General features: G+C 32.7%; 3 protein-coding genes across 3 annotated transcripts; 2 read left to right on the top strand and 1 right to left on the bottom strand.

Moving 5' to 3' along the window:
• Positions 1 to 1398: 1398 nt before the first annotated feature.
• On the bottom strand, positions 1399 to 1938 carry MONOS_14816 (uncharacterized protein; the record flags this gene model as incomplete). Its single annotated transcript, XM_067867649.1, has 1 exon — positions 1399 to 1938. One exon carries the CDS (start codon positions 1936 to 1938, stop codon positions 1399 to 1401), a length of 540 nt encoding a protein of 179 aa, XP_067730575.1.
• Positions 1939 to 12465: 10527 nt separating this feature from the next.
• MONOS_14817 (uncharacterized protein) lies at positions 12466 to 14006 on the top strand. The gene is made up of 2 exons (XM_067867650.1): positions 12466 to 12930; positions 12998 to 14006. Exons 1-2 carry the CDS (start codon positions 12475 to 12477, stop codon positions 13763 to 13765), a joined length of 1224 nt encoding a protein of 407 aa, XP_067730574.1. The 5' UTR covers positions 12466 to 12474; the 3' UTR covers positions 13766 to 14006.
• A 9419-nt stretch (positions 14007 to 23425) lies between these two features.
• MONOS_10557 (uncharacterized protein) lies at positions 23426 to 24035 on the top strand (the record flags this gene model as incomplete). The annotated part of the gene is made up of 2 exons (XM_067863015.1): positions 23426 to 23501; positions 23713 to 24035. 2 exons carry the CDS (start codon positions 23426 to 23428, stop codon positions 24033 to 24035), a joined length of 399 nt encoding a protein of 132 aa, XP_067730573.1.
• Positions 24036 to 27936: the final 3901 nt, after the last annotated feature.

Below are 27936 nucleotides of genomic sequence, written 5' to 3'. Positions count from 1 at the left end.
AGCTTAACCCTAACCTAATAAAAGGAATTTTTTAAAAAAAAAATTCAGACATATACGTTCGTTTCCAAATGTTTTATCACATTTAACAATTAAAAAACTTTAAAATATTTTTATTCGTTCAATTTTGACTAATGTTTCATCAACTTTTTTTTTATTTACCCGAACTCGTTGATCTTGAAATTTTTTGTTGATCTTTTCTGTCAGTTTTTATCATATTTTTCATTTTTTCAACTATTTAAACAACGTTTTATTTTTTTATATCTTTTTAATGTTCATCACTTGCGACTTTCTATTTATGCATCATACTGTCTGCGCACTCAAGTAGAAGTACATGATTGCAGAAGCAGTATAGTTCAGCCGGGAAGGTGGGAATGATGGCTGGATAGATGGAGGGTGGGCAGGTGGGCAAACATTTTTGTAAAACTACTTTTATTCACTTGGGTTTGTGTTTTTTCATTTTATTTTCATAATTATTTATTTTTAAATTTTTATTTTATTATCATTATGTGTATTGATATAAACGTGATATGAAAAACATTTAAAACGAATGACAACTTTTTTTGTTCTATCTATCTAACTGTCCATGCTTCTCGTTATTCTCTTTCCATTTCCTTTCAATGTTATGCAAATATCTTCTGCATAATAATCTACATATTCATCATCTTCTTCTCTTTTCCTTTTATTCACTCTTTTTCTTTTAATTGCTTTCTTTTCATTCAGAAAGGCTGAGGCTGGGGCTGAGGCTGGCACTGGGGCTGGGGCTGGAGATGGGGCTGGGGCTGAAGAGGAAGAAGTCAGGTTTGTTTTCTTATTTTCTTCTATGTGCAAGATATCTTTCAACGTTTTTTGTTCTCTCTTTTTCATTTTTCCTTTGTCAATCATTTCATTAAAATAATTATGGATGTTTCTCAATGATCGAAATGGAAACACTTTATTAATTTCTGCAACTGTCTTATTTTCTTCTTCACACATTTTCTTCACAATTGCATCATCTTCATCTTTCCACTTAATTCTACAAACGTGGTACATTTCATTTCTTTAATTGCTTTTGAATGTTATTGTTTTATTATCATTCTTTTCTTTTTATGATGTTTCTTTCTCTTTTTCTCTTTCATTTCAACAATATCTTTATCTTTGATTTGACTTTCTTCTTTTTTTCTTCTCTTCTCATATTTTCTTTCTTTGACTTTTGATTCTCTTTCTTTAGCCAACATTGTGAATTCTGCTGTTGCCTTTTCTGCAGAGATTTTTTCTAATTACATAAAAACTCCTTTATGTACATTCGAGTAAAAAGGACAGCTAAAGAGGCACAATATGGAAATGTTTTCTTTTCCACATCAAATTTTTCATATTTTGAAACTTTGCTTTCATATATTCTTTCAATTCTTCATATTTTTCTCACATCATCCATGATCCATCTTGAATGTATCTTGTCATTTTTGCCTCTGATATTCTTTCTGTTTCAAAGTATGTGAACATTCTTTTTTTCTCTCTTTCACTAAATTCTTTTGATGGATCTTTATTTCTTTCTTCTATATAATTGAAAAATATACCATGAAACGCTTCAAGACCAAGCAGGGTTCTATCCATATCTGGCTGTGCACCGTCTTCCTCCTCCGACAAAAGCCTCGTCGACACCAGTGCTCTCCTCGCCACCTTCTTAATATATCCCATCTGCACTAGGCGGTGAGGCACCCAGTCAGAAAAGAGTGAGGTTCTTTCCAGAACTGCCTTCTGCGCTTGAGGATCGCTCTTGCTCTTAATAAGAGCGGAGCAAATGAATCCACTCCGCAAGGAGTGGAAGCTGAAAAGAGAGCGCGGATAACCTGCGTTTTTCGCTCTCATTTTATGTTTCTCCCGTATGCAATCTGAGGAGATTGGCCAAAGTTTCTCAGATAAATCAACTTCATCTTTACGTGACGACAATTCAGAAAGCATTAATCCTACTCTTCCTTTCTGATATTTGCTCAGCCAGAACACAGCTTCCCCTTCTTTCTCATCCTCTTCTTTTCCTTCCACTGAAATCTCTTTGTCCAAGGAAAAGGAGTATTTTGCCCTTGTGTGTAGCTTTATGTGCTCAATTCCTAAACACTGTCTTTGGACTTCTTCACCCTCACAATCTCTTGGAGAAAAATATTCGAAAAAATGATGGATCTGGTACCAGTCAGCACTGCGTCCGGATAGAGGGATGCTTCCATTTTTTTCTTTCACAAAAAGGTTTATATTATTTCTCGTTTTTTTTTTCTATTTTTTTATATTTTTTTTATTATTCTCATTTTATTTTGATGTTACATAAATGAAGGTAATTGAAAATGGAAAATGGAAAACATTTATTTATCATTTTTCTTGTTGAATAAAAATCCCATTTATCATCATTGAAAAATTTTGCTGAAGTATGCATGCAATATCAATGGGTTGACTGACAGTAACTGACTAACAGACATATGCACACTTAACTGCATATTCTAATTCTTGAAAATTTGGTTTGTTTATTGTTTTTTAATAACATTAATGATGTTTGAAGCAAATTGTAACATGCGGAAGTTCTTTAAAATTAAATTTCAATTTTTTTTTTAATTATGAAAATGGGTCAAAATTTTTTCAAAAAATGAAAAAAAGTCAGTAATAAAAAATCAAAATAAAATGAAAAAGTTTATCTTTATGAGTTTTCTGAATACTCAGAGGCAGACAAACCATCGCCTGGGTCAATATTGAAGGTTTCACTTGTTACGCTGTCATTAGAAATAAGATAATCATCTTAATCAGGTATTTCTACCTCATTTTCTTCTGTTTCTTCATCTTCTTCAGCTTCTTCTGTTTGTTTTTCTTTGAAGAAAACAATTTTTGATACAAATTCTTCAAATCTCACTATCTTTCTCTTCTAAATCATCCAAAAAGCAAGTTAATCAGCAACATGTTTTTCTCGAATGCCATGCGGAGGTAAAAATCATCTCATATGGCTCCATAATCCTTCGATTGTATTTGAGCATGCGTGAGTTTCTTCATCATTAAATTATCTCTAATGGAACACTGTTAGATGATTGTATCCTAAACGAGAAAGAGATGAATATACATTCCATTCATCTGACATTGTTGTTGAATGCCGTAGAATGTGCTTTTGAATGATAGGAATCAACTTTGAAGCTGAACGGTCTGGAACAATCATGATAAAAAATTTCCTTGTTTTATCCATTTTATCTTTCTTTCGCTCCACTGCTTTGAAGACACATATTTGTTTCTTTCTTGTACCACCATGATATTTTCTTCTCCAAAGGATGCATTTATCTATTTCAGCAATAATGTTTTCACCTCCAAGAATAATTTCATTCTGATTCATAATGTCCATCGCACAACACCTCATAACAGATGACCATTATGCAATAGAGTTCCTTTGAATCCCCAACATTTCCGAAAAAAATTTAACGCAAGAACTATTCCAAATATATAGGATAGTTAACAAAATCACATTTATTGGTATCCAGCTTCGAAAAAATGACGTATTCTTGTATGCTGATTGCCTATTGCTGAATTATCTGCAAATTCACATCATTCTTCCATAGAAACGCCGTAAATCCGTTTCAATTCTGTGCCTTCTGCATTTTGGCTTGTTTTTGATAATTTTCTAAAAAATATCTATTTTTCAGATTTCTCCGAATTGAGAAACAATCTGAATAATTTGTTTGTAGGTTTTTCAGGCAGAGCAAGTGAATCGTCTGAATCAGACACTTTTTCCATGAAATTTTTGATTTTTCAATGATCAAAAATCCCATTAATATGTGAAAACGATAGATTTTAAAAATCAAAAAATCATGGTTTTTGAACATATTATGTTCATAATATATACACTTAATAACTAACTTTATATTTATAAACTGCTTTTTCATTTATTTGAAAATTGCTGTTAAGAATGTATTTGCCTCTAATTGATATCAAAATAAAAAAATTTTCATATTCAAATCACTTTATTTCATTATTGATTAATTTTCAAATTCTATACAAACAAGAAACAGTTTTCCACAAAATTCATTCATGTTATAATTCTGGTGTGTATATATGGAAATCTCAAAAGTTCAACAACTATTTGTATTTCAGCCTTTCTGCAGACATAGTGAAAATTTATAGATCCAAAATGCTGAAAACTTGAAAATGATCTGTTAATGGTCTAATCGAAAAAATTTTTTCCCAGAGGTATATATTATTTTTAAGGAAAATAATACATGTATTTGATATAATATTGATCAATTGTATTATTAACATTAATATCTCTCCAATTAAAATGTGTTGTGAATGTTAAAAACAAAGAAAACTTTAAGACTAAAAAAAATCTCATGAAAAGGTGATATTTCACATAAAAAACTTGTGATGTGTTGAAAGGTGATTAAGCCAAAAATGCTTATGAGTAAATTGAATCAAAAAAATCAAGAGTTGTTATAAATCAAATTTATTCAATTTTGTGAAATCCTGATGTGATGATTTAATTTTTTCTGATTTTGTGAAAGTCTTTTTTTCATTGGGATTTTTCTGTTTTTTTTGTATGTTTCTGATTCTGTCTCAGTAGCAATTGTCAAATCTCCCATCAAGAGCTTGGCTTGCTTTCATGAATAAAGATCCATTTGTGATTAGTTGTAACAGTATTTTATCCTCCTCCATAGTACACTTTCTTTTTGATTTTGTTTCGATTGGATTGTTTAAGGGAAGATTTTCAAAAAGGAATGACTTTACATTTGACTTTGTGAAATTCAAAATTTTTTGTTCAGTTAAATATTGTTCAATATTCGAAACGTAAGATATAACAGCAATGGTGATATTTTTGGCAATTGACAATTGTTTTAGCACTTCATCTTTTGACAATTTCAATATTGAAACATTCGATGTGTAATGAATATTTTTGTTGCACAAATAATTTGCAGCTGCCATTTTGTTCAAACGGATCACACATGAATAAGGATAATGTCTTTGACTGCATTCGTATTTAAGAATTTCCAAAACATAAAAATCAAATGTCGAGATGATTGAATCAATTTTCCAAGAATGTTCATTGAGTTTGATATTATGATAAACACTTGGTTCCGAAAGTGATTTGTCAAAAAACTCTTCAGATTCAACATCTTCATTTGGGACAAGCAAACGACATGCAACAACAATTGATATTTCTGTTTCTTTCACATAATTCCATTGTGCGACTGATCCAGCTTGCAGTTTCCAACAAGGGCAGTTGCCTCTATGATAGAATCTTTTTTCGATGGATCACTTCTTCCTTTGATTAGTGCAGAACAAATGAACCCTGATCTAAACGAATGGAATCCAAAAATGTTATCTTAAAATACAGATTGTTTTGTTCTTTTTCGAAATCGAACTCTCATTGCACCCTTGCAAACTCCCCACAAATATTGAGGCACTAATTGACCCAGATGCCATTCATCGAATTCTGTGAGAGATAATCCATATTCTTCAACTAAAAATTGCTCCAACCACCACATCACATTTAATGTTGATTTGTTTGCAATATCTCCTTCAACAGTTACGCAATAATCGTCCCCTCTCAACACCTTTCCACACTCCAAATTTATTGTAACTTTAACGAATGAAGAGTTTTATTTGAAAAAAACTCAGACTATGTCTTGAAGTCTGATATGAGTGCATGTTTGCGCTCTAGTACCTGTAGATAGCGCAAACAAAAACAAAGACACCTCCAAAGGTTTTTCCACAACCCAATCAGGATTACAATTAAGAATTCACGAAAATGCTGTTTCGATAAAAATTTGGTTTTGTTATATCATCAAATCTTTTTCCTTATAATTTGATCTTCTTTTTATCTTTCTTTTCAACTCCACATGTTTTTCCTCCTCACACATCACATGATTCAGACTCTTTCGAACTTTTTCATCTATAAAAACACCTGTTCGTAATTCAGATATAACTTATATTCCATTGATAATGCTTCATTGAACATATTTATAATTGTAGCCAGTAAAGTTTGCAAGCAATTTCACCTATCCACATATTAGTTTTGTCTGGACTGTCCAGGATTCAATTTTTCTTTCAATGTTAAAGTGGATGTTCCAAATGATGGACAATAATGTTTATTATATAATTTCTTTTCTGTGTTCATTCACATTGATTTGAAATAGAATATTTTATCAGAAATTTTTCTTCGAAAAAATATGATTTCAAAATTTTTAATCCATATTTAACCCCAATTATTCATCAGTTCTGAAGAGATCAAATCAAGCAGTTGGTGATGCGATATAAATTGGAGATTATTAAAATATCTATTATTTTTGTGTATTGAAAAATAAAAATTGCGATTTATGTGATGAAATTCAGTAAATGAGGAATTGACTTAATCTTTCGATTGCTTGTTGTTAAAACCAAAGTTTTAAATCGATTTCTTTATCTATCTTTTCTTTTTTGAATAAAAATAACTTAAAATCCTCACTCACATTATTATCGAATTGGAGTGAAAATCTAAAAATTAAAATAATTTGTATGAGTTTGAGTGAATGGCTGGCTAATCACTTGGCTGGTGCCTCGATATAATCAAAGTTTGAATGATAATAAGTTCGAGCTTTCCCTGACTGTGAGAGAACATGGTCTCCTCCACTGAGAGCGAAGGGCTTGTGGCTGATGAGGAGTTAGAGAGTACCTAAAAAGGTCAGGGGTTCATGGTCCATAGAGACATTCATGCCCACATAGCTCCGACTGAATCAGTCACTAAGCCCGCCATGCTCGATAGTGAGAGAAATACCAGTAATCTGGAACCAATTCACAGAAGAGTTGTCTTATGGTCACATAGAAGTCATTCAAATAAATTACTTTATCATTCATTTTGATAATTTAAATTCATTAATTCAAATTTTTTTTCTAATTCTAAAAATAAAATTAAAATCCAAATATTTCTTGGTTAGTCTTCCAATATTTCAAACATATCTATTCATTCTTCTGAAATTCTTCATCAATCCTTATTAATATGATCCTACAATTTTTGTTTTTCAAATACTCAAAATTTTGAAATTTATAAAATTGTTCAATTATTTATCTTCTTCACAACTTCTGTTTTTTTCACCACCTTATTTTTTTCTCCTCTGATTGCAGCATTCAATGAAACTTCAATTTATTCTTGAAAAAATAAACTTTGTTTGAAATAACTTTTCAAAAAAAAATGAAGAATAATCAGATATGTTTCATGCCGATAACGATTCTTTCTACGATTTCAATAACACCTATTATTGGGCCACAGAAGTTTAAAAAGAAAATTCAAATCAAGTTCTTAAAGGAAATTATTGAAAGACATTATTATTTGACGGTGAAAAAAAAAATTTATCAGCAATTTGACATGGTAATTATAGAAAAGGATTTTCTAATTCATGAGCTGGAACACGCAAAGAACTTTTCTCATTAATTTTTCAAATGATTCTTTTTTATTTTGTATTTCTCATTATCAGATTTTCTATATTTCATATTTTTCGGGAAAAAATCATCATTAATTTTTTAAAAAAATTATTTTTGGATCAAAACAAATTAATAACAAAATTTAACTTTGATTAACAATTGACGAAATAAGACTTTTGGAATCAACCATAATTCTTTGGATAATAAAAATACTTTAATTATATCAAAAGAAAAGAAAGAAAAACTCAATAACATATTTTATAAGACATAAAAATATAAATTTATCCCAACATCAAAAATATATTATTACGAGTATTTAAATGGAATTAAAATATTTCAGATTTTCCCATTATTCGAATGTTTTATAAAACCAAAAATTCAACGAAAAAAACTGGATTTGTTGGACTAAAATTGTCTTTTAATTCTTCTTTCTTATTTTTATGGAATACAAAAATATTTGTATGAATTATCTGTTTAATAAAAAATAGTTGAATGATTTTCTTTTTGTTTATTTATCAAGAATTATTTTTGCAAAGTACAAAAGCGAATTATGCTCTTCTTTTGAAGCGGCTGCAATTACGGCGGAAGAAAAGCGAATGATACAGGAAGAAACACAGTAGCCTGAAGATTGTTTAGAAGATGAATCACCAACAAAAACGAAAATTACGGGTAATTTTTATTTATTTTTTTAATTTAAGAAATTTTATTATAAATGTCTTATTAATATTTATCAGATAATTCAACTCCACATACATTGATCGATGACGAAGTTGAGTCAGACGTCATATTAATTGAAAATGAAATTGAAAATGAAAAAGAAAAGGTTGATGAAATAGATAAGTTCGGCGCAAAGAAAATAGTTGTACCTTATTTCGAAAAAGAAAAGAAAAACAGAAAAGTGCAATTAATTGTTCCTCTTTCCACGGAACTTTTGGAAAACTCAAAAGTCGTGAATAATATTGAAAAAGAAATTGAAGATGAACATGTTCAGTTTTTATCAAGAATTGCATTGAAAATGACAGAAAAAGAAAAGAAACTCAGTGGAAAGAAGAAAGAGTTGACGATGAAAGAGTGGTGGAGTGAGTTCTTTGAAAAGGCTGAACAGAAATGTTCCCAAAATGGATATTACGATGAATATTCTTTGAAGAAAAGTGGAAAAAACTGAGTTGAAGGATAAATATTTATTTTTTTATTATTTTTTCTTTCATTTCTTTCATGTGTAAATGTCATTTTTTTTAAAAAAACAATTTCATGAACGCAATAATTAGCATAAATTCTCTCTTTTGAACTTCAGTATTATGACCATTTTCTTGGTAAATTAATAAACCAAACAAATCTCACTCGAAAATTTTTGTTTCGCAATTTCCTTTTATGAAACAACAAAAAATTAAAAATTGATAATTAAACGATGTTTTATCAAGCGTTAGTTAGTTGTTAAAAAAATTTGTTGAGGAATAAAAACATTTTTTAAAATTAATAATCAATTTTAAACAAAAACTCAAATTCTTTTATTAGAATATTCCATCTTTCGCAAGAAGATAAAAAAAAATATTTTCAAAAAAATGCATATTTGTTAATTCCATTCATTTTGTTGAATTAAAAACATTCATAGAGAAAATTCAAAAAATATTATGCCCCATAACCACTTCATATCTAATTTAAAATTAGATCAGAAAACCATAAATAAATAGAATAGCAAATCAACAAATTATTGTTCAAACAAGAAATTTGCCTCAGTTTTGCGCTTATAAAGGGTTGTTTTAGAATAAAATTACATTTCGGAAATTTTCTTCCATTTTCTTTCCTTTGAAATGGAATTTTTTAAATATTTCGTTAATTGTTCTTTAAAACATATGGCCAAGAAAGATAGGCTTTGAAGAAGTTTGAAAATATGAAAATGAGGTTTCTCAATATTTCTTCCTTTTGTTATTTGCTTTTCTTTGAATCACAAAACAGCCAAATTGAAAAGAAGTTGAAAAATTCTTATTTGATCGTTCACTTAACCACAAACTCCAAAAGAAAACTTCTTCTTCCACTTCTTTCCCCTTCCCCTTCTTCTTCGCATTTGGTGCATTTGCATGTACTTCTTCCAACAATTTTGTATGGGTCATATCACTTCCACTTGATGCGTCTGTAATCAACTGAGTCGCTGAATTTTCACTGTTATAAAAAACTGATAAGAAAGAAGGAATCAAACTCTAAATAAATCTTTGATGAGTTTTTTGAAGAAGAAGGCGATGATTCAATGAACTCAAAAAAAAAAAAAAAAGAAGAAATGAATCTCTAAACTCATTTGAGCTTCAACAGAATAGTAGCGCTTCACAAACTGAGAATAATAAGTCTATCGCTGTGACTGTATTTGACGCTGATGCTTCATTTATTTATTCTTTCTTCTAACTCTTTTTGCTCTGTGCATTCCGCCTGTCCATCTCCGAAGCATAAGCCTTATGTTGTCAGAATCTTCACTTATCTGAATAAAACGGATTCATATTGCAACGCTTATCAAATTCAACAGCTTCATTCGGCAAACACGCTTTCAACTTATTCTTTCTTCTTTTTTCAGATTAAAGTTTTCTATCATTTTCCTGTTCTTCTAATTTTTCCTCTTATTTTTTCCTCTTCACTCATCTCCTCTTGTTCAGCTGTATGTTAAGATTCTATTCCACCAATTTCAAAGTTATTGTATCCACTTTAGAGCTAATAGCTTTTTTTTCCTCGTCCATTGCCATCAAATGAAGCATCAAGCGAATTCAAACAAGAACAGGCGAAGGCAGAGAAGGATAAAACAGAAAAGGATTTGGAACAAAAGGAGAAATTGAGAGGAAGTTAACATGAAGAATATGAAGAGGAAGTTTGTTTACGTGTAGAAAGAGGTTCAGTGCATTCTATTCAATGAATCACCTTCCTTGTCTCTTGCTATCAATAACAAAATGAAACCTTATTCACCTGTTTCATAATTTCTCTCTGAAGCGGTTAAGCTTTTGCCTTCTTTATCATCTTCGCAATATGTCAACTCTTGCTCTGCCTCATTCTCTTCTTCATTTGCACTGATTGCCATGGCTATATATGAGACTGTCAATGTAGTTGTTGAAGAAGGAGCAGAAGCAGAAGTAAAGGAGTATAAGAAGAAGAATGAGAAGAAGAAGAAGAATTTGGAGGATAAGTTTCGTTGACCATTTTGTTGTTAAAATATCCATCTCTTTTGTTTATTCTTCCTTTTACCAAGTGTCCATTTCTTATTTCTCTTTCTCTTCCATTCAAATTCCCTTCTTCTTCATCTGCTCCTTCTCCTTCCTCCTTCCCATTCATTCTTCCCTTTTTGTTGTGTATGCAATTTCTGAATCTGTTGTCGAATGCCTAGTTCATTGAATCAACATTCACACATCTCTTTCAACAGAAAAAGAGGAAGAAGAAGAAGAAGAAGCGGAAGAGAAAGAAGATGATGATAAGATTGGACATGCAGTATTCAAGAAAAGAATGGATAATAAATTGAGAATCGGCAAAGAGGCTGAAGGAATTCGTAGTGTTTTCGTGCCTGATAGAAGAATCTGAATCAGTTTAACATGAATTCACCTCCAATTTCTGTGAAGATTATGTACTAAGGATGATTCAACAAATATAGGAGGTAAAAATTGTGATGTGCTGCGCGCTCAACGAGGATGAAGATGAAGATACAGAAGACAACTCATTCTGCAAGTTGCAGTGCAAATAAGCAAAATGAATTTTTCTTTTGAAAGTGATATTGAAAAAAGGATAATGAAGGGCTTTCAAGATGTTTGAATGGATTCTTGATATCATCAATTCCTGTGTATTCAGCTGACATCGTCAAAGTCAATGGAAATGTTTCAGGACTGAAAAAAAAAAAGATCGTGCTGGAGTGAAAAAAAAACCCTAAGAATGTAGACCGTAATGTCTTTCACCTGCATCTTCATTCATTTGGATTTACAGCTTCCAATGCAAATTCAATATTATTTTCAGCAACAAACAAAAAACATAAACTCTCCGGAGCGTTTTCTGCACAAATCTAAGAAGAAAAGGGATCTTCGATGCACCTCGCATGAACTTTCCTTTCAACTGAAATAAAGATAGCTTTGGCATCCATCGTTTTTGAAATTTACCAAGAAGCATCAAAAAATCTGAAGACGTTGGAATACAATAAAACCAGGAAATCTGAATCTTTTCAGTTGGTGATGATTGTCACTGTTATTCTTCAAACAATTCATTTCTGAATCCAAAATAACATTTTCACATGAAGTGTTTATCCTCTATCCTCTGATATTCGTCTTGTTTTCTCTCGTGTTTTATTGCAAAGATTGGAATATTCTTTTGCCCATTTAATTCATTTTGTTTTTCAGTAATTCGTTTGTTTTGGTCTTTAGCAACGCAATGATTCGCTTTGAAACAGAAGCAAATATCAGCAATGCATGAAAAAATTCCAATCCAACAGCATTACGTGTTGATTTTTTTCATTCTTATTCTTACCAAAAAAAGCCATAAAACACTTTCGTTTCAAGAATTAGATTTTCCTGTTCTCTAATTCTCCTCGGAAAGAATATCTATTTCATTCAAAAATTAATTCAATACAAAATCTAGTAGAAAGCAGCTCAGAAAGAGCTGTTTCTTTCATATTTTCAAACCATGATTAGAACAATTACATGTTGGTTTGATCAAAAAGAAACAAAAAGCATTAGCTTTTCTGAATTAAACAGCGGATCCAAGTTATTTCTTTGCTCCTTATTGTGCACCCAGTTTTATTAAACAAAAACAATTGTTTTGAAACTGCTGTTTTATCCTTTTGAAAAATAAACGATGATATTTGTATTTATCGATTCTACTGTGAATTTTTGTTCTTCACTCGTATTAATCGTATTTTTTTTTTAATTGACAGTATGAATGCGTGCATAGATAACAAAAATTTTCGATGAATTTCAAGAGATATCAGCAGCAGAAAAGTTTTCGAGTTTGTTCATTTTTTCTATTTTATTGGAATGATTGATTTGTAATATAAATGGAATTTATTGAAGAGTTGCTTGATCAGTTAGAACATAGCTCAGAAAGCAACAGAAACAGAAAATCAGACAAATGAATGAAATTATTGATGAAATGAATGTTGAAGAATTTGAATCTGTTTTTTCAGAAGAATTGAACAACAAAATGCACAAAATGATTGAAGAAGAGAAGCTGCCGATGGAAAATGCCATTTTGCTGCTGGAGCGCATTGGATATTGCAAATTGCTGCGGAATTTTTGGATGGTGAACTTTGACAATTCTAGGTTGTGCAAAAGATTGAAAGAGATGATTTGCGAAGAAGAAGAAGAAGAAGAAGAAAGGAAAAGAAGAAGAAAGAATCCAAAACTGTTGATTGATCTTTGCGAATGCTGTGCGATGCTGCGCTTTTATTACAACTCCAAGGAGGAATTGCCTGCGATTGCTGTGCCGTGTCTTTTGAAAGTTGGATTGAACAAAAAAGGAAGCAGGGAAGCACAAAAAGAAGTGGAAATGGCAGTTTTGGCTTTGAGCAATATTGGCAGTGTTGCTGTATGAAATTGTATTATTTTTTGTTTGTTTATTTGTCAACCGATGTTTTTGACTTTGCTTTTGAAAGCCTGGCAATGAAGATTTGTATTTTAACGAGATGAGAGAGATCATCCAACATCACCAGGAGCATCGCAATCTGACTCGACTCGCATATCAATCAGCTTGGAAATTTCTAATCAACAGATTGAGATATGACAAAAGTTTCGAAGAAAATTTTGTGAATGAGCTGAAATTCATCAGAGAGGCTTCAAGAGAACTGGAAGAGCTGACAAAAAGTGTGGATTGGAAGAGGAAAGATGGAGAGGAAAGAGGAACAGAATCTCAGGAAGAGCTTGTTTTGATGAGGTGGCTTTATGCATTGAGGTGTTTCATTTTGGGATGCAAATTGTGGAGGGAAGAATACGTTGGGATTATCAGCAGCATTGCTCAGCTATTACGAGAGGCAAAGGATAATCACATAAAAATTAGAAATTCATGCATAAGGATTTTTTATGAAACAGCAACAGGAAATAAATCAGCGAAAGTTGATTTCTTGTTGAAAGGTGGAGCAGTTGATGCTGTTTGGGGGGAGCTTCATAAATCAGCAATGGATAACGAAATTGCAGCGAAAATCTTGAAATTTTTTATGAATGTTTCAAAGAAATTGAAAGAAGAGGATAAAGAAGAAAAGGAGAAAGCAAAAAGAAAAGAAACAAAAATGGAATTATTTGAAAAGATGGAAGAAGAAGGGTACGAAGACATCATCACAAGCTTTTATAAAATATATGTTTATCTTAACAGAAAATATAATCATGAATTATCGTTGAATATTTCTGATTATCTTATGAATGTTTGAGGAAGCACTTTTCACATGATTTAGAAAGTCAAAAATCAGAAGAACTGTGAACCACAAACCAGTTTTCCTAATTCTCCATTGTTTTGTATTGAAATTTTCATATTAGAAACTACAAAAGTTTTCTATTGATGAATTTTTATTTTATTTGATTGTTTTTTCAAAGTTGTGATATTTTTCTTTTCACAACACAAACAGAAAAACTCAAAAAACTTGATTCTTTTTCAATCGGTTTCTTCTTTTTCTTTCTTTCTTTCTTCTTCTTCTTCTTCTACTTTGCAGCTGTTGCTTCACTTCATTTTGATGAAGCAGGATAAAAAACACTGTTCAGCAAACATATGAAAATTAATTTTTGTTCCGTTTTGTGAAATGATAAAAAAAGAGAAAATAGAAAATAAAGAGTAACAAAATTCATTTCATTTTCTCAAACATTCGTAAAATATTTTGAAATATTATGTGGTAATCCACAGCCATATTTATCGTTTAGAAAGTCAAATATAACACAGAGGCTTGCAATGAAATCTTCGTATCCTTCTTCTTCCATCTTTTCAAAAACCTTCCTTTTCGTTGTCTTTCTTTCCTCTTCTTCCATCTCATAATCCTCCACTTTTTTCAATCTTCTTGAAATCAAATAAAAAAACTCCAAGCAATCATATGAAATTTGGTCATCCACTGTTGATTGATGAATTCCCTCAAAAACAGCGTCAATTGCTCCGCCTTTCAGCAAGTCATCAACTTTTACATGTCGATTACTTTCTGCGTTTCTAAAGGAATTGATGCATTCATAACCAATATCTCTGTAATTATCTCTTGATGCTCGAAATAGCTGAGCAACGCTGCTCAAAAGTCCAGCAAATTCCTCGTTCCAAGATTTATGATGGAGAAAATATGTATTTAATAACTCGAACCATCTCAAAATTTTATCTATCGCTTTCCTTTCTCTTTCTCTTTTCTCTTCTTTTTTTCTCTTCCATTCCACGCATCTTGACAGTTCTTCCAATTCTCTTGCTGCCTCTCTTCCAAAATGCAGTTCATTCACAACAATATCTTCCAAAAATCTGTTGCAGAGTAATCTGTTGATCAAAAACAGCCAAGCTGATTGACAGCCAAGTCGTGTCAGATTATGATGTTCCTGATGATATTTGATAATTTCTTTGATTTTATTCGTTGACAATTCTCTTTTCACTTCCTATACAAAAAATAAGAAAAAATTAATAAATCAAAAATGAAAAAGAAGCGCTCAAACATAAAATACTGGAATGTTGCTCAACGCCAACAAAGCCATTTCCACTTCTTTTCGAGTCTCCTCGCTTTCCTCTTTTTTCAACGCAACTTCCAGAAGGCAGGGCACACAAATTGAAAACAACTTCGAAGATGGAACTCCGTTGTAAAACAAAAGATAGCATTCACAAAGATCAATCAAAAGTCTTTCGTTTTTCCCTTCTTTTTTCTCTTCTTCTTCAATGATCATTTCCTGAAATCGATCACTCAAAAAAGAATAATTAAATGCATAATCAAAAATGCATCTAAGCATTTGGCAATATCCAACATGCTTTAGCAGCCAAGTGGCATTTCTCATCGAAAGTTTCTTTTCGTCAATCATTTTGTCCATTTTGTTGAATGTTTCTTTGTTGAAAATTGATTTGAATTCTTCTTTATCCATTTCATCAATCATTTCATTCATTTCTTCAATTTTCTGTTTCTGTTCAGCTTCAGTTAATTGTTCCAACTGTGAGAGTTTCTCTAAAAAAGGTGAAAAATCATAAGAGAAAAAACGCACATTTGTTGATTTAACCATTCATTTCTTATAAAATTTTGGCAAACCCAGAAACATTTGTATTTTTGAAGGTGACTGTGAAATCGTAAAATGAATTCAGAACAATTAATAAATTCATTTTCGAAATATTCATGGTGCAATAGAATCATAAGAATTAAAAACATCAAATCAAATATCCAACTACACTTAAGTTAATACGTCTTCTTTTTCCATCATGATTTTGACCCTAAACCAAGCAAATCAATGAAACAAAATTATCTTGTTTTTGTCAAAATAAATAAGGGTTTGCAACCTATAATTTTGAGGTTAAGATTTTTGATTGGTGATTGTCTGCGTTAAAACTTTGTTTGTGCTGTTTTGGATGAACGGCCACGGATGCATCCATGTGAGTTATTGCACGGCAGAAGAACAGGTACTTTTCTTGCAGATGAAGGAGTGAGTGGCTGTTTGAATTGATTGCATTTGAAAAGTGAATTAGTGGGGGGAAGTTGCATGAAATTTGAACGCGGGAGAAAATTGCAAAACATATGATGCAACATCTGCTGCAATATTTTGAAAGAGAAAAACTCAAGAAAGATACAAAATAAGCGAGCAGAATACTTAAGAAGGATTGAATTGAACCGCTTGTTCATTTCGAGGGAAAGTGCAGTGCACTTGGCATATCATTTGAGCAGGACTTGTTTTGGGTGATTTTTTATTGGGAGGTTGAGCTTTGTTTAAAAGGAAAGGGAATTGAAGAGTTGGACAATGGAGGAAGCGAACAGAGAGAAACACTCAGCTGGTTTTAACAGCAATCTCTTTTGAATTTTGCACGAATCCTACTAGAAAGCCGTCAGCAAAGACTTGACGTTGAATAAGACTTTGAAAAGGAGTAAATTTGGAGAATATATATTTTCATCAGATATCACAGCAAACTTCGCAATGGATTCTAAGAACAAGAAAACCAGTTTGGTTGTTATTACCAATCCATTAGAGATGGGAAAATATTTTAATACCAAAAAGATGGTTTGACTTTTTTATTTCATTCATTTTTCTTTCAAGGTGTTCTTTGAATGAATACAGATTGATCACGAACAGGAATGCCACAAAGAGAGAGAAGCTCTGGAATCCTTTGCAAAAGAACCAGATGTTTCATAAATTTGTCTGTATGTGTTTCATTCAACAATAGCATTTGTGACTTCCGCCATCTGTTTTTCATGCTGCATAACCTGATAATGCTTGGCATGAGCTTGAAAGATAAATGCAGTTTATTCGGCTTATTTGTTGAGGGTATTGGGCAGAAACGGCTCGTTTATCGGAGCTGATGAGCTGGAAGGGCATTCACATTCAGAACACATTCAGTTTTTTCTATCACCCAACATGACTTGGAAAAACTGGTATCTTCTATTTTTCTTCACCTTCTTCCTCACCTTCTTCCTCACCTTTCTTATCTTTCTCAACAGTCTCAATTCAATAAAGGATGTTCATCGCCACAATCGATTCATCAATCACATAATCATAAAATTCTTCGTTTTCTTCTCCTCGCCTTTGAAGAAGTTGACTTCAATGGCAATAATTTCAATCATCAATGTCTTCTTCTCTGCCAATATCCTCATCACACATGAAGTTCACTTGAATTGTTGACAGCATTGGACAAACACAATTATCCTTTTTCTGAGGGAAAAGCTGTTCAACCACACAAAGGCAGTCAATTATTTTGTGGACTTCCTTCTTCATCTGTTTGTATCTCTCTCTTTCACACATTTTGTGATGAAGATTGTTTATTTTATCTGAAATCAACTCATCGAATGATTTATTTTATTTAATCAACCTCGCTCAAGTCATCATCAACATCTTTATTAAAAGGATTAAATTCGTTTCACAATCCTCAATTGCTCCACCTTCATATCCCTCATTATCTTCTGCTTCCTCTTCTTCTTCACCTTCTTCATCTTCTTCAACGTACTCTTTGTTGGATTTCTTCTCACTGCCTGCCAATCCAAACCATCGATCTTCAAATGCATTTATTCCGTTCGATTCGACAGAGCGGGAAAATTGAACCGAAAATTGTTCCATTTCCTTTCCTTCAACTCGGATGATCAATCGTTGAATTTGCCTTCGTTTCATGTTTCATTCACGATTCCGAAGATAAAAAAAAGCCATCTGTGCAAATTCATTTTCTTCTTCTTCTTCCAAACAAAATCAAAATCAAACTCAAACTCAAACTCAAGCTTCAAACACATCATCATCGTCTTCTTCTTCTTCTTCTTCTTCTTCTTCTTCTTCTTCTTCTTCTTCTTCTTCTTCTTCTTCTTCTTCTTCTTCTCTTCTTTTCTCACTCACTTTTTCTTCTTCTTCATCTTCTTTTTCTTCTTCATCATCTTTTTCTTCTTCTTCTTCTTTCTTTCTTTCTTTCTTTCTTTCTTTTCTTCATCTTTTTCTTTTCATTTTACATTTTACACTTCTCTTAATACCCCAAACACATTATTATCTTCCACTGGTGACGAAATAAGCTCATTGAAACCTTCTCATTTGGAGAAATACAACAAACAGCTTCTATTATTCAGGAAGACATATTTAGCACATTACACTTCTTCATTATCATCTTCTTCTTCTTTTCATTCTTTGATGGAAATATTATTTGCCTTTTGACAGCCAAAAGCCAAAAATCCCTTTCTGCCGCTCGAAGAAACACATTGTATCTCATTTTGAATGATCTTCTTGGCATTTCATTGTTTCCGAATCTGCCTCCTCTTCTCTTCTGTTCAGTTGTTCTTTTATGTTTTCAAATTTTAATTTTATTTTATAAATTTTTTATTTTTTTTGTAAAGAGAAATGTCTCTTTCCAGTTTGGGTGAAGGCTTCTTCTCCCCCGACTGCCTAGATTGCCTGAGGCAGTGCTTGTGTTTATATATTGTTGTGGCTTCTCTCGTTTCATTTGCTCTGCCATTCTTTCGTATTGAACGAGGTGTTCTTGAAAAGGAAAGGTGAAACTTATCTTTCCTTTTTTCATATATATTTTTATTTCGAGCGTTTCACTGCTGAAACAAAAAAGAGTGAACTTTCATTTTTCCAAATTAAACAAATCCACTTCAAAAAACTTGTGTAAAAAAGATGATGCAAATTCCAGTGATTCTTTTTTTGAAATATGAATAATCCTTATTGGAGAAGATATCGTTGAAATGATGATCTTCTTTGTGAAGTTCATATAAAGTGAAACAAAACAGTTTTTTATTCAAAAAAATAAATATCAAAAAACATGGAAATATCTCTATAAAACTTTTGAATAGTCAGCAGCACCAAAATATTTGTGAGAGTTTTTTTTATTAAAAATCCAAAAATATTCATTACTGTTGATTCTCAAGTTATGAAAAACATTGAAATGATTGATTTCTTGTTCATGAGAGATTTTATGAAATCATTTGAGCGAGACTTTTGGTTAATTGACATGATATCGAACACAACAAAATGACGATTTTTGAAGTTATCTCATTCGTTATGTAGCTTTATTGTCTGTTTTTGTGAATTAAATAGTGCCGGAAAATATCTGAAAATGAATTTATATTTTTCTTAAAAAAATATGAATATATGTGATATTATTATTTTCAAAAAAGTCAAAAAATAAAAAAACATAATTTATTCATCATCCGTCCATTCCGATGTGTTAGCTCCATCAGTAACACTAAGGCTGCTGCTCTTATCATCGGATTCCTTTAATGAAAATTCAATATTTACATTATCATTCATATTTGGAATGGATTCATCTTTGTTTCCAGTTTCCTCTTCTTCTTCCATTTCTTTTTTTTTTCCAATAAATTATTACACATATCACTTCTTCAAACGGAATTAAGAGTGTGTTTTTTGCAATCAAAAAAGCCAAATAATCTCTCAGATATCTCTCTTTAACTCTATGTTTGTGGAAAAGCCCACTAAAATGCATCCACATTCCTTCAATGGTATTTGTATAAGCACCAGCAAGAGAATCCACATAATGTCTTTTATGACAAACTGTCTTATGAATGTTGTAACTTGTCCCCAAAGAAGAATATGCCTTCCACTCTTCATTCATTATTGTTGTCCCCTGAAGAATGTGAGATTTGATGAGAGGAACAAGAGTGTTAGCAGAACGATCAGATGAAACAAAAATCAATCGCTTTTTTATTTTGTGAGGTGTCATCCGTTCTTTCAATTGAGCAGAAGATCCATATTTGTTTTTTTCTTCTCCCTCTTTAATATTTTCTTTTTCTCCACACGCATTTATCTTTCTCCACTATCTTTCGTTCTCCGCTCAACACCATTGGATTCTTGTTTATTAGATCCACACAGGCACATCTTAATACACTTCTTCAATTGCCCATAACCGCATAATGAACTCCTGCCATCATACGAATACACTTTTCTGAAACTCCGATCCACAACAGTTATATGATCAATAAAAATTATCCTATTCCGATCTTCGATTATGTTAATGTTGTCTCTTTGAACACTGATCTTTTTTCTCCAAACTTTCAGCAGGTTCAATAGTGAAAATTCTCTCCATCATTTTCCATTTTAAACTCTTTTCTGTGAATTCTGTTCTTCGGATGCTTTTCTCTCAGAACTTTTTTGAAAAACCAATCCCAAGCTCGATATTTGTCTAAAAACGTGGTTTTCTTGTAAAAAGCCGAATATTTTTTTTTCTCAGGAGCTGCAATTTCTCGAAAATGTTTTTTGTTAAAACCCATTTTCATTAAATTCATCCATTTTTTGATTTTTCCTCCGATGTATAAAACTTGTTTCAGCACTTCACAATATCAAATAATATCATGAAAAATGATAATAAATCATGTGGAATGAAAAAATCTTGTTTTTGGCATGTCAGGTTCAATGACATTATGCAGACTTTTTACATTTGCATTTCTTCGAAAAGATTAAAAATAAACAAGATGGACAGATGATCAGCGTGAAAGACGAGTTGAACAAAGATATGCTGGGAAATTTGATGAAAAGAGTCGATATCAAGAAAAACGAAAATATTATTGAAAAGAAGGAAATAGAATCAGAAAACTCGATTTTGTTAACGTGGCGTTGATGCTTTTGATAAGTGTTGAATGGAGCAGGAAATGCAGGTTGGAATTCTTTGTTGTGGGAAAAACGAAAATATGCAACAATCAAAAAAGAAAAAAAAACAAAGAAAAGGATGAAAGGCTAATGATTAACATGACAGAATGTCATCTGTTGTTGGCTGAGTTTGAAAAAAAATAAATTTTCAATTGGAGATGTTTGCATAATCAACAAATAATTGTGCTGAAGAAAGAAGAAATCAAAGAGATGCAAAAAGAAGTGGAAATGACTTTTTTTGGTTGAAAGTCGTGTCTATAGTTCTCAGTCTGTATTTATTCTGATTGTTTTTGTCATTTGCTGGAAATTGAAAAAGAAGTGTTTTTTGACGAGGTGTTTGAAACAATTTGGGATCATAAGAATATCGAAATATGACACACTTTCATATCATTCATGTTTTGGATTTTCACGAGCGGAATATGCTTTGAAAGAATGGAGGAGAGTGAGATTGTGAAAGAGCAACATTTTTGGAGAGAAGCAATAGGAGAAATAGAAGAGTTGGAAAAGCATATGTGTAGAGAGAAAGCCAAGCATACGTGAAGGAAGCAAAGGCTCAAGTGTCATCAGGAGGTGATGCTTCACGATTTGGCGATTGTTCAAATAGTTTGATGAATTTGTGCTGATGAGAAACAGGAGTTGGTTCGAGGAATGAAGAGACTGGATTTTGTTGTGACAGTGTGTTACAACAGAATGCCGACGGTTATCCTCAGAGTTGTTGATGGAGCAACAGAATGAGAAATTCTACGCACGGTGTGTTTGATGCAAATTGGAGCATTTGATATTGTTTTGCAGGTAATAAGTGGAGCAGCACTGGGCCAAAATTTCGCAGTGGTGTGCATGCAGATTATGACTTTATTATTTCAGAGGCTTGCAAAAACGATGGACAATAAATTTTCTATGGTGGAGTGGGATGCGTTGAAAAGAGAACGATTAAAAATGATTGAGGAAGAAGAATGCGAAGATGTCATGCTGTGATTCCACCAATCACTGAAACATCCGACTAAAACGAACTCCAAATTGGAAAAGTCCATTTTCTTCACCAATTATTTTGTAATTCACAAGAAATCATCAACTTTTTCGCTTCATGCTTATTTGAGAATTATCTTTGCCAAATCAACAGACAACAAAGAAAAAAACAGAAATATTTTTTTTGAGAGATTTTCTGTTTCAGCTCTGAAGAACTGAACAAATGGGGAAAAAGATATATGTCAAAATTTTTTTGAAAAGTTCCATTTGTTTAATTTTCAAAAAATAAAAAATTTCATATTTCTTTCAAATTTCTGTTTTCACTCACGAAATCACACCCAAACGGATAAAATTACTTTGACATGGATTTGTTTCAATGACAGCGAAATTTGGTAAGTGGAAACAGAAATTTGAAAGAAATACGAAAATTTTAATTTTTTGAAAATAAAACAAATGGAACTTTACAAAAAAATTTTGACATATTTGTTCAGAATACATTAAAAGAAAAGCCAACACCAAACACTGTTGTTGATAACCGAATACAAAGAAAAAGAAAAGAGAAGGCAATTTAAAGAAAAAAATATTGCTCTTGGAGAGATATTTGGATTCAGATAAAGGACTATTCTCAGCATTTCTATTGTATCATTGCCATCAAAAAAGAGATATCATGAGTCAGCTTTGGTTCAAGTTAATGTTTAACTAAAAAGACCATGATGAGTCCATCCATGAATAAAACTTTCCCTCTCCCTTGAATTGATGGCTCGATGTGAAGATGTGATGAAATCCCTCAGTTATTGTTTCTTTCTCATTCGATAAAAAGAAACAAACATTTTCTTTTGAAGTTTCTCCTCAACAAAAAGAAGATAAAATGGAAATATTCCATCAAATGAAAAACAGTTTGAAAACTCTTTGAAGCGAAAAACAGAAGAAAATATATGAAAAAGAAAAGGAAATGAAGGAAAAAGTTGAAGTCGATACATAACAGTTATTTGTGTTTGGGGCAAAAAGAAGAAAACCGAAATGGAAAAATTAGTTATTATATGTCTAAATTTTTTTGAAAAGTTCCATCATTATTAATCTTGTCCCACAAAAGATCAATAATGATCATAATATTTTGATCATTCCAATCCCATAATATATTGACAAATATTATTTACTTATTTTTTTCCGCTTTTAATAGAATAAATAGGATGCATATTTGATGATTTCATTTGAATTGTTCATTATATTTCGTAATACACTTATTTGAATGAATGCTTTCCGGTTGTTTGAATCAAATGAATTTTATGATTTTATTTCTTCATTTTCATTTCATCTGCTCGAATATTCGTTATTATTTCATGGATAATAACTAAGTTTTCATAATTTTCTTTTGTTTCCAGACAAATAAAATTGGGTTGCTTGTTTTGGAGTATTTTTTAATAATAATTATCAAACAGGAAAATTTCATCGTAACCGCGCTTGTTATAATTTAAAGATATTAAAAAAATAACTTTCAAAGAGTGATTATTATAGTTATAATAATAACATAAACATGACGAAAACTTTCAATGGAAATGTACGTTTTTTAATGACTCATAATAATGATCAATTCTCATTTTAAGATAAAAACAGTTCGTTGAATTCAAATTGATTTCATTTCATCATGTGTGTTTTTCTTCTTTTTTTCATTTCACTTCATGCATTTTTGATAGATTTCCTGTTTCATCTCTTCAAAATTGAAGGAAAATAGAAGGTTTTCTCAACTGATAAATATTAATTTTTATTTGAAGATGTTTTGTCTGTGTTCTTGATGAAATGAATAAGTCGTCTTTTCGCTTTAACGTTTCATCTACAACAGCATGCTTATCTTTTTCGCAATACCGGATGCGGAGAAGCGAAGAGAAGAAGGCGACAAGGGATTAGCAGTTATCTTCAGTATTTTCATCAGCTCCTGATATTATCCCTTCAGATGCGTCAGCGGTGGTAGTTCCATATACATTAGCAGCAGCGATGGACGACACAGAAAGGCGGCTAAGGATTGTGTTGCCTGAGGAAACAGGGATGAATAAAAATCACAGATACTCGTTACTGAGGGAGCACTAGACGCTGCGGGGATATGTTTTAGCGCTTCGGGCGGTGCTGCAAGGGTGTGTTGCGTGCGCATACGATGTGGCGCTTTCGGCGATGCTTTCGGTTCCGCTGGTGGCACCGCTTACGTCGCTTGCAGCGTCGGTGGGAACGAAGTCGGGGAGAAAGCGGATCTTTGCAGCGGCAGATGTGAATGAGTTCCCGTCGATCTACGATCTGTTTGACCCGTCGCTGCTGCCATCGGCGATAGCGCGGCTGGTGTCGCGATCACCGCAGTCGAGGCGTGTGGTGGTGAAGCTGGACGACGAAGTGATTGGGCGAGGGGTTGCAGTGTGTGAAGTGGGGGAGATTGTGGAGAAGGGGCTGTCGGCGGCGGTGTAAAGGATGGAGAATGTGGTTCTGTCGCCAGCAGAGATTGCGCTGGATGTGCTGGAGGAGCGGGAAGAAGCAGAGGAAGGAGAAAGGAGAGGAAAAGAGGGGGGTGATGGGAATAAGACAAATGGAGGCTATCCGATAAAATGCAGATGGTTTATGAAAATAATCACAGAGGAACAGAGGAAGCTTGAAGAAGCAATGGCGAAGCCAGAGGCGATGATTATCTCGAAGTGCGCCAGCTACAGAAGTTGTATTTTTCCATCACTTCACATTCACGATATATCTTATTGGTATTCACGGCATTAATGAGACTCTTGCAGTAGAAGCCTATATGTGCTTGAGAATTGCTTCAAGGAAAATTGAGATAGATTTGAAGAGAGTTGAGCAGCTGCTGAAAAGCTTGATGATTGTCATTTCAATGAATGAGGAGCAAGACAAAACAATGGATGAATTACGCAGATAACATAATTTGTTTGATTTAGAATAAGAAGAATGATAAAAAAAGTAGATGATAATTATGAAAGCAGGCGAAACCGATGAAGTTCATTGAAAGGAATGAAGAGAACGAAGTTAAATGAACGAACTTCCCTCGCGTTCACGCCTGTTCCGATATTGCTTCAAGACAGCTCTTCTATCGCGTCAGTCACAACTGCAAAGTCCGTCACTGCCATCCTCTCGCAAGTGTGCTCATTTTTCCAGTATCTCCGTAGTCTGTTGTGCCTGTGCATCACTTCGCCCTGCATATTTTCTTCGTTCATGTTTAAAGGCAAAGCAAAACGGTTTCCGCGAAGCCTTTTTCCCACTACGCTGCATATCTTTTCATGCGCTCCATTGCAGTCTTTTATACATTATTCCATGATACAAGCAGTGTCTGTATGCTTTACACTCTCGGCGATCAATGCTCAGGTGTTTCACTACCAAGGTAATCTTTGGCCTCTTCCTCTCTTCTGCTCTCGGATGCTTCTGCTGCTTTGCTGAAGCAGTTGCTGGAAAATACACATAGAAACCTAATGGATCTTCTGATCTCTCCGTTTTCCTGGTCTGGAAAGCTGATCCCAGTTTCAAAAGTTGTGAAGAGGTTCAATCCGTAAAAGGCTCCCGAATTGGTGAATTTGTTTCACTTCAATGTGATAACCGCACATGTTGTCTTTCTTCACAGAAAGACTTTTCGACTCTCAGATTGCGACAAACAGCGCAGCGATTGATCTCTTCAGCTTCTTTATTTGGTTGCCAATTACCTCCTTCTCAATCAGATGCTCAGTCGTCAACAGAAATTGCACCACATCTGCTGAAACAGAAATCGCTTCTTCGCTCTTAAACTCCTGTTTCGTTGCGCAACTCAATGCAAATATCTTCAATATTTCCTGTTTCTCCTGAGATGCCCGAAGAAGTAGATCTGACATACACGAAAGAAGATAGCGCTTTCGAAGCGGGCACATCCCAACATGCATTTCTAAATAGTGTCTGCCTGGATATGGATCAGAAAAAGGGAGCATCGTAGAGATGTTGAAAAGTGGAACAAGCAGACACATTATTGGCGAGAAAGTAATGAACGAAGAAACACGACAGACAGGCGCATTTTGTGCTCTTTCAGCGAATAGGAGTTCGTCTGACTCTGAGCAGACAGCGCCTGTCAGAAGAGACAGAAGCTGAGCGAAAAGCTAGTGGATTGTGTTAAACAGCTGTGGGATAGTGTCTTCTGGTTCACTCGGCACCAGAATGCCGTCTGGTTAGCTTTTGGTGCACTTTCTTTTGCTGTTTGACGGCTTCAATAAAACAATTTCTCTGCCCTCTCCACGGGATGGCTTGTAGCTATTGTACAACTCTTCCAGTAACATTCATTTCCACTGCAACGAAAAATTTTGCTGAAATTTTCAAAAGGTGCTCATCTATAACAAAGTGAGAAGAGTCTGCAGTTGTGCATTCTTCAGCACAGTCAGCGCGAAGATGAAGCGTGAGATCCACTTCTGCCGGAGGGCATTCATAATCTGACTCAGCAAAGTATCAGAGGCAGAAGGGGATATCCTACTCAAGGTTTCCATGATAGATGTTATCCTACTGCTGATTGAATTGCAATACGCGCGTGAAAGATCTGTCAACGTTGATGCCTCTTACTGGTTTGCTGGGTTTAGTAACTACATAATTCATTGCTTTGACTCGCCCGACGTTGTCAGACTGAACTAAAAGAGTGCACATGCATTCAAAGATACACTCTCATCGTTTGCTGTCCAATTCGCCTTCGCAATTTTATCTGTTTTCTGCTTCTTCATCCGTGTCTCCACTGCCAGACTCTCCGATGTTTGTAAGTTTTGGTCCCTTTTTCTTTGTAAAGATGTTCTTTTCGTCTTCTGCTAACTTCTTTTTGAAGTGAGTGCGGTTTTCTTCATTAATGGACATTCTGAAGAACCTCTCTAACATAATCAAGCTTTTTTTTGACTGAAGCTTTTATTCCATTCTTTTTCTTTTCTTTTCGTTTCTTTTTCTTGCATGGAACGTTTTTCAAAAGATGAAATTCTTCAAAAAAGTGTTTCATTGATTCATTGGATGTCACAATGTTCGTGAATGGAAAAATCGATGAAGTTGCAGGTTCAAATGAAGAACCAATATGATTGCTTGATCCTGAAGTTGAGTGAGATGTTTAATCGCCAGCATTTAGTGAGAATCCTTATTCCCATTTATCATCAATTGTTTATTCTCCGTTCTTTGAAACTGCTCCCTTGTCCTTCAAATGGGTGCGAATTCAAATCCCTATATTCTTTTATATTTTTGTATCTCGGAAACGCTGCTCTATTGCAAATTATGCATCCATACAGAAAGTTAAAATTGAAAAATAAAGAATAAATAACACAACTCAAAATTAAATAGTAAACCTTTCAACTTTGTGTATTCATTGCTTTCTTAAACATGTGTAAGCAATAATTGGAGAATGAAATATTATAATTCGTTCTGGGCATTGTGAATTTCAGTTCATATCTTAAAAAGAATCATCAACAGAATTATTAAATTTCCATAAAAATAGAATTGCAACATACCTTGAGCATTTTTGAACTCATTAATTCCAACATGGACAAAGAAAAGAAAAACCATATTCATTGTTAATCAGCTATTTGAATTTTGATGATGGAAACAGAATATATAATTTTTTGATTCAAAAATCTTTTTTTCACAAAGAAGTTGGCAATGAATTAATAAACATTGTTGTGATAGTTTGATTTTTTCATGAGAATTATTGTAACGGAATGAAAAATAATTAACTTCCATTGGACAAATTTTTGATCTGATGTCACTTTTCAAAAAAATTTTGACATATTTTGTTCTCAAACATTTAAAAAAATTACGATAGTTTCATCAGCTCATTGTTTGAGCTATCTTTGCAATTTCCGTGTTGAGATGATCCTGTTTGAGTTTTAAATATTTCAAAATGTTTGTAAAAAAATATTTATGGAACATTGAATATTCCATTGTGGAACATAAGATATTCAACAGAACAAGAACAAAAAATATGATTTATTATCATTATTTATCAAATTAAGAAATTTAAATTTTCCAATGAAAATAGCACATCATTAAATTTATTATAATTTTTTAATAATTTCTCTCTTTATTTTTTATTCATTATCGTGTTTATGCATTTCTTTTTGTTTTCATTGGTGATTTGAGAATGCAAGGATGGGTCATGATCTTTTTATTTCTCGAATAAAACGGAGGAGAGCAGGGTTACAACAAAGAAAAATACCACAAATGAAAGGACAATAATAATACTACATGTATTCGAGTTACTTAAAGTTATATAATCTGAATGATTTGTTGGAATGATTATCAATTGTTTTGGATGCCAACGAATTTTGGAAATAAGATTTGAGCAGTCTATCAACCATATGCATCTATTCTGAGAGTTCTATCAGGA

This window comes from Monocercomonoides exilis (genome assembly GCF_001643675.1).
Source record: "Monocercomonoides exilis strain PA203 chromosome Unknown scaffold14-1859848, whole genome shotgun sequence".
Taxonomy (NCBI): Eukaryota; Preaxostyla; order Oxymonadida; family Polymastigidae; genus Monocercomonoides; species Monocercomonoides exilis.
This window is presented reverse-complemented; position numbering and strand designations above follow the sequence as displayed.